General features: G+C 50.8%; 4 protein-coding genes across 4 annotated transcripts; 2 read left to right on the top strand and 2 right to left on the bottom strand.

Moving 5' to 3' along the window:
- Positions 1–1,111: 1,111 nt before the first annotated feature.
- HOO65_030060 (serine/threonine-protein kinase Sgk2) lies at positions 1,112–2,915 on the bottom strand (the record flags this gene model as incomplete). The annotated part of the gene is made up of 2 exons (XM_071002073.1): positions 1,112–2,685; positions 2,732–2,915. 2 exons carry the CDS (start codon positions 2,913–2,915, stop codon positions 1,112–1,114), a joined length of 1,758 nt encoding a protein of 585 aa, XP_070859739.1.
- Positions 2,916–3,581: 666 nt separating this feature from the next.
- Positions 3,582–5,863, bottom strand: HOO65_030059 (putative double-stranded RNA/RNA-DNA hybrid binding protein; the record flags this gene model as incomplete). Its single annotated transcript, XM_071001952.1, has 4 exons — positions 3,582–3,976; positions 4,243–4,322; positions 4,424–5,421; positions 5,459–5,863. The coding sequence occupies 4 exons, from the start codon at positions 5,861–5,863 to the stop codon at positions 3,582–3,584; spliced, it is 1,878 nt and encodes a 625-aa protein (XP_070859738.1).
- A 1,588-nt stretch (positions 5,864–7,451) lies between these two features.
- Positions 7,452–10,136, top strand: HOO65_030058 (uncharacterized protein; the record flags this gene model as incomplete). The annotated part of the gene is made up of 1 exon (XM_071000303.1): positions 7,452–10,136. One exon carries the CDS (start codon positions 7,452–7,454, stop codon positions 10,134–10,136), a length of 2,685 nt encoding a protein of 894 aa, XP_070859737.1.
- Positions 10,137–10,894: 758 nt separating this feature from the next.
- HOO65_030057 (uncharacterized protein) lies at positions 10,895–13,550 on the top strand (the record flags this gene model as incomplete). Its single annotated transcript, XM_071001895.1, has 4 exons — positions 10,895–11,068; positions 11,156–11,494; positions 11,560–12,179; positions 12,353–13,550. The coding sequence occupies 4 exons, from the start codon at positions 10,895–10,897 to the stop codon at positions 13,548–13,550; spliced, it is 2,331 nt and encodes a 776-aa protein (XP_070859736.1).
- Between the last annotated feature and the right edge of the window lie 764 nt (positions 13,551–14,314).

The raw sequence follows: 14,314 nt of genomic DNA, 5'->3' as shown, positions 1-14,314 counted from the left end.
TGTCCTCGGATAGACTGGTGACTGTGGCATGTCACTAGAAAGGGGGCTGTCTGGCGCCTCATCCACACGCGCAAGGCAGCGGCCACCAGAAAAGTGGAAGGATATATCACGAGCCCTCGGATGCTCACACAGTTTGGTTTTTTCTCTCTTTGGGGGTTTTCCCAGGCTGCACTGGACGTCGCCGTCTTGCTCTCGTGATTTTCACGACTTCAGGAAGCGTGGCAGGTTTTTCAGAGGAACGAATGTTTGTGGGGAAGTTGGGGGTTAGCCCCACTACTTCTGCGCTTAGGGTATATCTGGGGATTTCCTTTTTTTTTTTTTTTTTTTTTTTTTGTTTCTGACGACTACAGGTGGAAGACGAGTAACAAGCTTGCTTGGGAGCATACGAGCTTCTCTCGCCCAAAACCTGTGGTCAGCCCTGCAGAAGGGTTAATTCTGTCCGGTAACCAATCCGGCGTCGTTTGATCTTAGTGATTCCAGTAGACGTTAAATAAAATCAAATTCAAATTCGGGGGCAGCCCGACCGACCATGGGAAAACATGATAACCCTAAGCAACCCTAGACAAATCTGCGAACGGCAGCACATCAAGCACATATCCAATACATACTACCAGCCAGAAGACGACCGCGGAAGAGTCCATAAGCAGTGGATAGACAATGTCCAATCTGCTGACGAGTCTCGAAGCGCAAAGGTACAGTCGCAAGGCTGATCATATCTCTCACGGAGAACTTCGAAGCGCAATGCGAGCGCGATAAAGACCAAGAGACGGGCGGAAGTCGTCAAAAGAATGATTTTCTCGAGAGCAGAGGAAGGTATGGATTACGTCCTGACAGGACGTGAGGGAGGCTGGCATAACCGGCCCGCGGGCGAGCTCGCAAGAAAGGCCCTGGATAGACAGGAAAAGGCCTAAGACAAAGCGCCGAGCTCTGCGCCTAGCGGAAAGAGGGCCCCGTCCCAGGACCACAAACATCAGTTAGAGATCCAAGGTACAAGCTCATGATCCCTCTGGGAAGGAGTGAAGACCCTCCAAGATCTCTGACCTACACCAAGAAGATACTGGCAGCCACGATAGTCCCTACCAGTGGTGGTAACATAATTGTTTGACATTAGCTAGAGCTTGCTGATAGCCTCGTCTAAGGCAGCTATTATAGGATTGTAAAGTTGGTCTGGATCTCCGATAGGTGTTCCAATGTTCATCGGCATGTCCTTGTTATAAGGAAAAAGGATATTCCTGATCTTCAGGCAGAGCGGCTTCACGACATCCAGCGCCTCTGGAAATTCCTCCATAATATCTTGAAGACCATCCACAAACATATGACCTCGCTTAGTATCTGCTATATCTTCGCATGTCCCAATCTCCCATTTCCGGAGGCGGCTATACTTGGGCGGGTTCCGGTTACCAGCGAATCCATTACTCCATGCTTGCCGTCCGCACATCCAAAGCAAGACATAGAAGAACGACTCGAGGTCGTGGCGGTAGGTGTGATCCTTCTTGCGCAGTACCTCTATCGCCATAAACTGCATCGTGCCGGTCCGGTGCCGTGCCCCGCTCGGTTCACTGTCTAGTACTTTGGCCAAGTCAAGATCGATGAGCATGCCCTTGAAGCCATTGGCTGTTTCGGGGTCGGTGATAATAACATTGTTCGAAGAGATGTCACGGTGCAAGATCTTACCTGTGACATAGAGAGACCGATGCGCTTTGATCGCATCCCGCTCAGATTCCAGCAATTCCTTGATGCTTCTAAAGTCGCTGATGACACGACCGGCTGGCGAGACGACAAGGCAGGAGTAGATCCTGTTCTCCCACAGATCCTCGCCAGGTGTGTACAGACTCAGCTTCGTATTGCTAGACCGTCGCCTCTTTGACCCAGATGCATTGCTAGAAGTGTGATCAGCTGAAGATCTGCGCTTGGTTGACATGCTCATGGTTGATAGTGAATCGTGAAAGTAAACGTCCTCGCTCGGAAAAGGGTGGGCTGCGGAGAATCGGAGTCCCTCCCGCATCTCTGCAATAGTAGTGATTTGACCATGTGCCACAACCCTAGCCACACCCTCGACACCCATAGCTTCCGCCCGTTTCAGTTGTTCCACCTCAAGCTTTTGCCTATCTGATGCCCACGAAAATTTGGCAACGTAGCTGTCCTGCGTCTTGTAGCATGTTGTCCCGCGACACACAATGGCTTTCTGTCGAATAATTAGCTTGTCCAGGCGGAGCCTAGTTTCTTTGCCACTCGCATCATCTAAGGTGACGTAGCGATGCCCATCCCGCCGCTCCATGAACGTATCTAGGCCCATAGTATCGTCATCCATTGTGGCATAGCCAACAAGGGCACGCGCAAATTTGTCCGGCTCATCGTGGATGTCGAACGTACCCGAGCTGTACGCCCCTGACCGATCGAAGATCCAGAGTTCCATTTTGAAAGCATAAAGAGTGAAGGCGTGGACGAATCGGCGGGTCGGCTGGTCAGTGAAGACACCCTGAACATGGCGTGTGAGCCGAAGGAAATCGACCTCGAATCTGCTTGGGTGGTAGGACTTCTTCTGCTCCCCCATAACAAGGACGTGCTTGTAGAAAAGTGTATCGCTCCTTTCTACAGCTGGGCTCCGCAAGAAAAGGTTCATATGTCCTTTTCGTTCTTGGAGCTGGTCGGCGGTCTTGGTGGTGTGGAACCTGTACGGCGCCCCTTCGGACATTCTCTAGAATTGATGATAATTTGGCCTCCACTTCACCGTGTCCATCAGGAGAAGGAAGGCTGAATCCCGCTGGAGATCCAAGAAGAGCTCCTAGGAGGCCTATGATATCTTTCTGCAGTGGATTGTCGACGTCGACGCGTAATCTTTCTCGAAGATGGTCAAGCATATTTTCGAGAGGGTTTTCTGAAATGATTTTGATCTGCTCTTCTGTGAGTGCCATTTTGAACCAAAGTGCAGCACGGCGATGGGTTTAGCAGACAAGATTGAAGGACTGAGATGGAAAGTAACAACACAAAACAAGGCAGACGCAACGCATCACGTGATACTTGTGGCGATAAGGTCGTTGTCAGGCCGGTGGTGTGAACCGTCGGAACTGGGGCATCCAATACTCCTAAGACAAGCAGTAAGGTTCCAGCAGTGCTTTCTCTGTTCAAGTAGTAAAAATAAAAATAACAAGGCAAGGCAAGGCAAGGCAAGGGCTATAATGCAGAGTCGGGGTTGAGGCCTCGACAAGTGAATACAAAGCGAGGGTGAGAACGAAGATCCAAAGAAGGCCTGCCATTTTTGTTGTTATTGTACTATTTAACGTCTACCTACTGTTGTTTCACAGTAAGACTACAGCGTGAAATTTGGGTCTTTTGTTTGTTTGTTTGTTCGTTTGCACTATTTAACGTCTACCTACTGGTTTTCCATAGCAATACAGCGGGATGGAAGCAGCGTGGTTGATGTCGTCTTCCACTACCGCTTTTGGGCAGTCACCGGTCTAGGCAGTGCCTTGCAAGTCCACCAGTGGCCTCGTTCCTTTGCTTGGTTGCAGGCTCTGCATCCAAGTGGGCAGTTGTGTCCCCATCACTCGTGGTATTTGTCGAAGTCTCCATCGCCAGTTCTAGTCGCGAGGATATAGCCCAGCTCTATTCTGGTAAGCCGGGAGGAGCGAGATTAGGCGGTACGAGCGTGGTGCCAGCCTTGGGCGGCCTGGCTTTGGGAACACCACGAGGTTGGCTTTCTTAAAGGTAGCTGGGTGGTGTCCGGTTTCTAGGCACAGGTTGTATAATCCCGTTATAACTTTACCGAGTGGCTTCCAAGCCCTCTTCCACACCTCGTTGGAGATACCGTCCGCCCCAGGGGCGGTGTTCGTTGGCCTCCATATGGACGCCTTAACCTCTTCCTGGGATAGGGGTGGCCACTCCCGGGCTTCCACGTTGGGTTCCTTCTCAATGAGGCGGAGTTCTCGCAGTGCTTCACTAATCCGAAAGCTCTGCTCTGGCGCGTTGTAGACTCCTAAAAGTTGGAGTATGCCCTTTGTTGTCTTGATACGCACTAGACATAGGTCTGGGTGTGCTTGGTGTGTCTCCAGTACCTCTATATCCCTTCGTACATAGGCGATGCTCCGGGGCCGGTTCACCCATTCACCCATCCTTCTCTCGGGCTGTGACGGCTGAAGTCAGGATGTTCCTTCGTTCGGTCCTTACATGGTCCGATCCGCGTGAGGCTTTCTCCGTGAGATCCTGCGTTACGGGGCGCGGTGGGCCACCCCGCTTACACACCGGCTCCCCTGCGGAATGCCCGGGTGTCCTGCAGACGACGCACTCCGCGTGAGCCCCTTTGTGGCCCCCCTCCGTGTGTTCTGTGGAGCCACATAGCCTGCATCGCGGCTTTTCTTTGCACGATGCCGTGGGGTGTGCCTTCCAGCATTGCCGGCATAGTGGTGTGGATATGGTCCTGCACCTCTTGACTGTGGCGCTGTTGGCGCTTCCGTCGAAGGTCAACGTTTTGGGTAGCGGTTGACCCTCTGGAAGCTCGAGAGCGATCCGGAGTGTGGCGTCCTTGAACTTCTCCGTTTCTACCTGCCACTTTATGGACTTGACGTGGCCGCCAGTCTGTTTCTCGATTTGCTTCGCGAACCACTCTTCCTTTTTCTGGGTCACGGGGCCGTTGTCACTCAGAACGTAGAAGTCAGCCAGGTTAGTGATGCGGGCGTGTGTCCATTTTTTCTCCAGTTCGCACACTTTCGCTCCGCAGGCCTCCCTGATCTGGTCGAGCTTCTTGTCCGTGGCTGTGGTTTTGGGAGGGTGGAGAAGAGCCCAGCCCGAGTTCACTTTCTTCATCAGTATCTCGGATGGTTTGCTCCCCACGGCTTTCGTCACTTCTTCCCCGGCGGTGCCTTCATCAGCGGCCGTCGGTCCTCGGATGAAGACCCTGACCATCTGTTTCTTTTCTTTGGTCGCCGTTTTTGTGGTGGTCTTGCTTTTCAGCTCCACCGTCTTTTTCGTCCCTTTGTCTCCCTGGGACGCGATCGCTGCGTAAGACATGGGCCCTTTGTCCGTCTTGTTCCCTTTCTTCTGGTTTGGGGCCTTGGTGTCTTTCGCTGCGTCTACGTGTTTTGGGACGTTCGCGTTAGGCTTGCCTGTGGTCTGGCCTCCCTGGAGGAGCTTGAGCATCGCTCTGAACTCCGCAGAGACGTGGCCAGCCAGTTTCTTCACGGTGGTGTCTCCTTTGGCCATTGCGATAGCCTGGTTGCATACTTTGGGAATCGTTTCTGCCAGCCAGAGCGTGGCATTCGCCCTCAGCTCGAACTGTCTCATTTCCGCAGCGATGCCTCTGCGCGCTAACGCGATGTTACGTTCTTTTTCCGTGGCACGACCCTCGCGGGGCTTGGTGGCCTTGTCAGGCGTCTCTTTCGCGACCTTTTGCACGGGTGAGGGATGAGGTCGCCGGCTCTTCGACTGGGATCACGGTGTCATTTGTATCGGCCGTCTCCACCTCAGTTTCAATGGACACGTCTGGGCGGCCATCGTCTATCTCGCTCTCTTGGGTGAGATCTGGCGGGGCGTAAACATCACGCAAATCTGAGCGCCCCGCCTCCCTCCGTGCTAGCCCGTCCCCTGTTAAGTGTCTACACGACACGCCCTGGTGTGGTATTCCTCGAAGTCGCCGTGTCTGGAACGCGCCGCGAGGATTCTCGTCACGGTGCCTCGGTTCAGTCCTTTCATCCAGTCTACCTTGTATGGCCTTGGGAGTCCCAACGCCCCTCCAAGGTGGTCGGTGTTTGGACAGTTGTCTCTCATCCAGTTCTTGAAGTCGGCCCTGAATGCGTCGTTCTTCCAGCGTCTCGCCGCCGCCAGAGACATCGTCCTCTCGGGAACCAGTAGGTCCGCGCTCTTGCATCCCGCTTTGGCCAGTTGGTCCACTGCTTCGTTCCCCGGGACTTCGCAGTGCCCTGGGACCCAGTAGACTCTACCGACCGGCCTGTCTAGTGCTAGGCTCTCCGTTCCCACTTTGCAAGGATGCGCCGGATCTCATCGATTTCGAGTTGGGAAGTGCCTGGCTTCCTCATTCGCTGGCTGATCCGCTTCGCTACTCCCAGGTTGTCCACGCACAGATTCAAACCCTCTGCTTGTGGTGGGGCAACTTCCGCTGCGATCTTGACTGCTCTGAGGCTGCGATTGCTTCCGCGTCCGCCACTTCCCTGTACTTCCCACGTTGAAGGAGGAATTTGATTTGATTTGAATATATTTAACGCCTGCTGGAATGTCTAAGATCAAACGACGCCGGATTGGTTACCGGACAGAATTAACCCTCTGCAAGGCTGACCACAGATCTCAGGCGGGAGAAGCTCGTATGCTGCCAAGCTAGCTTTTTACTCGCCCTCCTCCTGTAGCCTTTGAAGGAAAGTTTTTGAAATGAAAAGTGGGGCCGCATTGTATTGTATTGTATTGTATTATTTAACGTCTACCTACCAATTATTTCGCGGTAATGCGACGGCATATTCCGGACAGGAGCCTTTGGCTGATGTCATCTTCCAGTGACTCCTCCTGGGCGGTGGGCAATTGCAGGTTTGCTTGGATTTCGAGCGACTACTATGACTTTTTAGGGTCCGGGGGCCGCCGGACCGGCTGTTGTCGTTTAGGTTATAAAGGCCGAAAAGGCCATATCTGATATGTACGACCATAGCCTATGGAAAATACGGGGTCCCGTCTGCTCCCCCTTAGTCAAGCCATAGAGCGCTGGATCAGTAGTACGGTGGGTGACCACGTGCGAATACCCAGTGTTGTACGTTCAATTTCTTTTTTGTCTCACGCTGTCCCTTTTATCAACTCTGTGCCCAAGAATCTTTCTTTTTGCTGCTTGGGCTTCTTTTTTTTTGCCATCGTATTGCTGTGGGAAGCCAGTAGGGAAAGCTCTCCCCTTCCGTCCAGAACATGCCGTCGTATTTCTGCGAAATAACAGTAAGGTAGACGTTAAATAGAACAAACAAACAAACAAGAAAACAGTAGGGAAAGCTAACCCCCTCCTTGAGCACTGTTGGGGTCTGGAGCTGCATATGACACTTTCTGGCTCCAAGGACAAGTCCAGCTCTTCTAAATGCTGATTAGGGTTATGACGCCACAAAAAGCCACAAAGACATGTGTATCTTCAGCAAATCAATCAGCAATAATTTGACACCTTTTCTCATGAAGAAAAAAAGAAAGTGTATGCCACTCCAAACATCTCCATCTAGATCTTGTCAATTAAGTACTAGCACCCAGGGTGCACTATCATAATTTCATCGACTCATTAGTCTTCAAGAGATAGGGCTGCACAACTTTACTTTTCTACCTTGCTTTGTTCAATTACCCCTGTTTACTATTATATATCATTGGAATCCTGCTTTTTGCATCCCTGTAAGTAGTCTTGAAACTGTCATGCTGCACATGTTTATACTGACTTCATCATTGCAGTAGAACCCAGTTGCAAGCAGCTTAAGCTTTTGAACATGGCTACTCAGGTGGCTAGGGACCTTTCTTTTGGTGGGGTTGAAAACCTCACCTCATTCGAAAACATCCGCCGATACGCAAACTGGCCCGAGGATGTCCAAGCTCCACGGCATTTCACTCGATTATCCAAAGATGGTGTCAAATCAATGATCCGGGACATGTCTCTTGTCCTTATTCAGTCAATTGCTGAAAAGTTCCCAAAATTGGGAAAGCAACTCGATGAACTCAGTGGATATCCCGATAGTGTCAATCTAGACAACTTCAAAGTGCATCTTTCCTTGAAAAGCGGCTTCGATGTGTGGGTTAATGGTAATGCTATTTCAGATGATGTTGTCAACAATGTCATGATTCCTGAGGTCAAGCAAATTATTCATGAAGCCCAAAAACAGGTGAAGAATCGCCGTCCCAATGCTTTTCTTGCAATGGAAGAGGACATAGAACGAGCATTCAAAATTCCTGAAAAGGCCCATCCTGCATATGGATACCCCAGTCAGAATCTTTGTGATGATCTTACAGCATATCACCAAGCATTCAAACAATCCTCCAGGGAGTACTTATCCCCTTACACATCGATCGTTGCGCCATCAGGTACGGGAAAATCATATACTGTCTCGCAGCTAGCTGTCAAGCACAACAAGTATGTGATTTACTTGAACTTTGCTCCACCTAGGCATGCAGGCTACCCCGGTAGATCACCTTATACACCATTGATTCTCCAAACCCTAGAGGGCGTCAATTCCGGGGCATCTTTCCTTGCAAGGCGCAACATAATGGAATGGAAGTGGGCTCTCATCATGAAGACATTATTGTGTTTGGCTAGGGCAGCTCGTGCTTCTGGAATCAGCCCTGAAGATTTCTTCCGTTATCAAACTGAGAAGAAATATGCTCCTGTGCAGGAGAAGATCGATTCTACCCTTACTTTCATTATCGAGGCTACACAGTCATCTTGCCCAAGAGGTGAACTTTTTAGATCATTGCCTGATTTTGCACCTTTTAGTGGTCATTTTCAAAGTGTATTTAGAGATGATACAAGTGACAGTGATGCTGAGAACAGTGACGAAGACAGCAGCGAGGACAATATCCAGGACACCAGTGACCTGAGAAATGAGTGCTCCAGTGAGGATGACTACAAGGCCAATGCTGAAGACTGTGACATGGATGATGATTCTCAACATCAGATCAATGATCAGGATTCACAATATGATCTCCAATTTGTCATTTGCATTGATGAGGCTCGAAATCTTTTGTTCGACAGAATAGATAGAATCTCACTGCCATTCCGTTCCCTCAACAGTGCGTTATGGTTCATTTCTCAACATCACCAAGAAAAATCATTCTTTGCTGTTTTCTTGGATACAGCATCTACGATATCGAACTTGCCTCCCCCTGCTATTAAAGATCCCAGCCAAAAAGTCGCTCTACATGATCGGCCAGGCCGAAAGATTTTCCCTCCCCATTTTCGGTTTTTTACCAAGCACCTCTATGCTGAGCCAACACCAGATAAGCCTGTGGCACCAAGTACATCTCTTGCAACACTGTTGACATTTGGCCATCCTTTATGGGGAGCACTAGCCCTTCAAGGAGGCCCTGAAGGTCGCATCATGGAACTTTGCATGCAAAAGTGTGAGCCTTATCTATGTAATGATGCCTTCGATGATGAGAGGAGAACCGGACTCCTTGCACTTTTTTCTTACCAGATTCCTTTCAATTTCTGCTCCTTCACCCTAGCAGAGAGACTGGTTTCTGGTTGGATGCATTGTTTAGTGGATGTTTCAGAAGATCGTGAAAAGCTCATGGTTGTACAACCTACGGACCCTATTCTAGCCATAGCTGCCTATAGGCATGGTGTGACTCTGGGAGATAAACTTGTAGAAGTACTCGAGGTATTGGATCACTTTCTTTACTGGCAATGTGTCAATGTTGGAGATATTGGGGAGTTTGTTGCAGGCCTCATCCTCCTGCTTGCATATGATGCTAATGTAGGGGAATCTCCTAAGCCCATCCCTCTGAAAAGCTTTGTCCAGTCCCTGCTTGGAAAGCAAGCTGCGACAAACTTTGCTGCTGTTTGTCGGAAATATTTGTCTGATGAGGTCAAGGAAATGTTTTCACACGGTCAGGTGTTTTTCAATCGGTTTTATAGGCGCATTACTAAACCGACAATGAGTGACCTCTACAAGATGTACAGGACCTGCACTGCTTGCTATCTCCCTACCGGCTTGTATGGGGTTAGTATTCTCATTCCAGTTTTCATCCCCAAGACACAAAATCGAGAAGCATACTTTGGCTGTATCCTTGTACAGGTCAAAAATCGGCCCTATGATGACTTTGATGATTCCATGAAGAATTCGGCTTATGATTACATCGATACTGGATGTAAGCAGCTCGGGTTTGATGAAGTGCCCACGGTTGGCTTGACGATGTGTTTGCAGGGTAAATCAACTGGCACTGCAGTTCGCCCTCCGTCAGGCAGCAACAAGACCAATCTTGGTATCATCCTGTCTGTTGGCCTTGACTCAGAACAGTATCCGATATTTGTGGGCTTGCGGACTCGCAATGGCAGCCAGGGGAATGAACAAGTCTTGCAAGCTTTGCAGTCATTGGTATCTGAGGTGAACAAGATGGTTCTTGAAGAGAACAAGGATGCACGTCAATACTTGACATTCCAGTCGGAGTTTCTTCCATGATCGAAGGAGAGGAAGCGACGGGTTTTGTACCATCTCGTTGATATTTTTATAACTTAGGTAGATATTGTTACCAGCTCTAGTGCATCAGTAGCCCAATACTAATTCTTTATTTCAATACACAATCGGTTTTGATAGTGTAGTCATGGCTAGCTTTGTTGCGTGGCGCGGTATATATGTTAAGAGGCGCCCCATACGTGCCCCACTTATCCGAATCTGCAGTGGCTGAACACGTGACAGAATTGACCCCCATGCGGTGTGGATGTGACCTAAGGCAGCCCCCTTTCTAGTGACCCGCCACAGTCACCAGTCTGTCCGAGGACAGAGGAGCGCGAGAAAAAACAAAACATAAGAAAAAAGGCGTGGACTGTGTGAACTCTCAAAAGCTCAGTCCTGAGCGTGAAGGTGAACTCCTTGAGTTGGAGTGGTGTTGCGGCGATGAGGAGTTGTCGTGAAAAAGGGGGCGAGTCGACGACGAGGTTATCCTCAAAGTTGGGTAAGTGCGGCCTCAAGGCTCCACAGCTCATTGTCAAGATCCATGACAGAGTCAAAGAAGAAGAAAAGAATGAAAGACGCTTATCAGTGTCATAGGCGTCGTCCTCTAGCAGCCCGGAAGAAGGGGAGGCACCAGACCTCAAAGGTACCCCCCCCCCCCCCCCCCCCGAGGGTTGTAAGAGGGAGACTTGTGTCCGGGCTCGAAAATCCAGTCAGAAATAGATTAGGAAGAGCATAAATACACACACACACACACGCCATACGGAATGACCCCCAGCCAGGCAAAGACGCAGTCCACCCCCAAGCCCAAAAGTCAGCAAACTGACACACAGATGACCTGGGCCCAAAAGGCCGCCTCCGGCAAGGAAACTTCCACACCAGCGATCCCCGCCAAACCCACCGAAACAGGAAAGCCACAGGCAAAGCCTCTTGGCACAACCGTGGGAAACCGCTACCTGGCAACGCTCTACGAGGACTAAAAGTGGAGAAAGGTGAATACCTCAGTCACGAGACAAAGACTGAACCAGGTAATCTTCAAAGGACAAGACAAGCTGGCCAAGGTAACAGAGACCAGAACAGGTCTTGCGATCACCCTGAAGGACGGAACCCTAGACAGAGAAACGAAAGAAAGGATTGGAAACTTCCTCAGCGCGGCCGAATTGGAGATGGAATCTATCCGGGAGAAATTTGTAATCGCCAATATCCCTGCCACTATCAACACAGTGGAAAACAACAAGCTGGTCTCCCGTCGTACCTCGCTGGAGGATGTGAGAAAAGAGGTCCAGGAGGCTTTTGGGGGGACGGTCAAAAATATGGTTTGGAGAGAGTACGAGCGGGACCCAACGATGAAAGGCCTCAGAGTAGCAGTACACAAGCCGGAAAAGATCCCCCGCACCATAGACATCCTAGGACTGACCCGGACAGTCCGTAGCTCGCACGGCACACCCCGTCCACCCCCGCAGTGCGACCGCCGTGGCCGCTCTCACCAAACAAAAAACTGCAACTATGCACTGAGGTGCAAAACGTGCCGCGGGCCACACCGCTTCTGACCCATGAGGCGATGTTGAAAGGACTATTCTGCGGGAATTACGCATGCGCCCTCCCCAAAAGAGCAGCATCGGATCTAACACTCGCATTGGTAAACGAGATCAGGGAAAACATGGACAGAGGAGAACTAAAACTAACCTCAATCTTGACCTTCGACATACGGGGAGTCTTCGACGGCATCCTCCCCAACAGGATGGTCAAGAGACTCCAAGAGCAAGGATGGCCAGGTCACATTTGCAAATGGGTTCAATCCTTTCTGGAATCGAGGACTTCACAGATAACGCTGGACGACACCACAGAGCCACCAGGAAACACGAGCGGAAGCCTCCCACAAGGGTCGCCAATCTCACCAATCCTGTACATGCTATTCATGGCGCCGTTGTACTACAGCTGGAGCAACTACCCGAGAGGATATATGGACGACGGGCTATGGCTGATAAAAGGCGAAACCTGGGAGAACTGCATCAGGGACCTGAGAGTCGTCATGGAGTACACCATTGGGTGGTGCACAGACAACGGGCTTCAACTGCACCATAAAAAGACGCAGCTGCTACACATGACAAGGAAATGCACCCAAGACAACCCAGACTTGGAACTGACTGGAGCGCCTGTGATTAAGGTCGTTCCAAAACCTACGACCTCCTGTCCCGGGAATACTACTGGCCTGGTATGGCAAGGTACGTCGCCCGCTGGGTTCGCCAGTGCCATACCTGCCGCCGCGCGACACCCTTCCGTGATGGCCAGAAAGGCCTGCTTCGCCCGCTGCCAATTCCCGAGAGAGCATGGCGTGATATATCTGTTGATTTTATCACCCACCTGCCCAAGAGCAATGGCTACGATGCCATCCTTGTGATTGTAGACCGTCTGACCAAGATGCGTCATCTGATTCCCTGTCACGGCAACTGCAACGCCGAAGACACTGCCCGTCTGTACCTGAAGAATGTCTGGAAGTTGCATGGCCTTCCATCAACTATCGTCTCGGACCGAGGACCTCAATTCATTGCCGAATTTTGGAGGTGCCTGTCTCGGTTCTTGAGAATTGAACCAACCCTGTCCTCTGCCCACCACCCTGAAACTAATGGTCAAACCGAGAGAATGAATTCGGCCTTGGAACAATATCTACGTGCGTACGTAGCATATCTACAAGACGATTGGGAAGATTGGTTGCCGCTAGCTGAGTTCTCTGGCAATGCGCACTACTCTGAAACCACCAATATTTCCCCTTTCTTTGCGAACTACGGATTCCAGCCCCGGATGGGATTCGAGCCAATCTCCGACCTGCCCGATTCCGCCCAGTCCCGAGACGCTGCCGCCTTTGCTGCCCGAATAGAAGAGATAACAGAACTGACCCGTTCCGAAATGGCAATGGCCCAAAACTTCCATGAAGAGCAGGCAAATCGGCGCCGCCAGCCACCCCGCCAGTTCCAAGTTGACGACAAAGTCTGGCTTGACGCCCGGACGATTCAAACCGCCCGGCCTCAGAAGAAGCTAGACTGGAAGAACTTGGGACCGTTCCGCATCTGCAAGATCATAAGCCCGTACACTTACAAACTTGAGTTGCCTGCCTCTATGAGGATTCATCCTGTTTTCCATGTGTCCAAGCTCCGATACGCTGACACCTCTGACCCGATCCCTGGACAAGTTCGTCCACCTCCACCTCACGTTGAAGTGGCTGGACAAACTGAGTATGAAGTCGAAGAAGTCTTGGACTCCTTCTGGGAACGCCGCGGCCGTGGACGGCGCCCCCGCCTGAAATATGTTGTTCGTTGGACTGGCTATGATGACCCAACAACTGAACCCGCTGAATACCTGGAAAATGCGAAGCAGCTAGTGGAGAACTACCACCGCCGTTACCCTGACAAGCCCGGCCCCTAGGTGAACCCTCCTGGTTACCCTCTCGGCATCGACGGAGCTCTACCGTAGAGAGGGGGGTACTGTCACGGTATGCTAGCGTGTCACAGTACGCTAGTGTTCCTGCATAATGTAACAGCACGCTAGCGTCCTCTGCATAACCACCGTCCGTCATGGCATGATACTGTCATCTGCATGACCACCGTTTCTGCATGACCACCGTTTCCACGCTACTTGAGCGTTCCCTGCATGACTGCTGTCCTGCTCGATGCTGGAGCCTTGCTCACTGCTACCAGCCTCACACCTCACTGTAGATCTTGTTGACTATAACTCGTGTAGATATATAGACTAGATAGAACCTCCCTCTGTTACCTGAATGTTGCTCCCCAAGCAACGTCCTCGTCTCCTATCCTGAATATACTGAACTTCCTGTCCCTGTCTTCTGTCCTGGTATCTGTTACCATCCTGAACATCCTGTCCTGCCTGTCCTCGTCCCTGTCTACCTGTCCTGCCTGTCCTGTCTTTGAGCTATTAGGTTAGTCTCATAGAGCCTTCCTGCCTGTCCGTGACAAACGTGAGTAATTATAGCGCTTGTTTACTGTGGTCAATAGCTGCAGGGCTACAACTGCCGTATCATAGACGCGGGCGTGACACCCACACCCTTTACCACAACTCTGTGCCCAAGAATCTTTCTTTTTGGTGCTTAGGGTTCTTTTTTTGCCGTCATTTTGCTGTAGAAAACCAGTAGGGAAAGCTAACCCCCTCCTTGAGCACTGTTGGGGTCTGTA

The sequence above is a fragment of the Ceratocystis lukuohia genome (assembly GCF_044167205.1).
Source record: "Ceratocystis lukuohia strain C4212 chromosome Unknown Supercontig3_pilon, whole genome shotgun sequence".
Taxonomy (NCBI): Eukaryota; Fungi; Ascomycota; class Sordariomycetes; order Microascales; family Ceratocystidaceae; genus Ceratocystis; species Ceratocystis lukuohia.
Note: the sequence above shows the minus strand (reverse complement) of the source record. Positions and strands in the feature narration are given on the sequence as shown.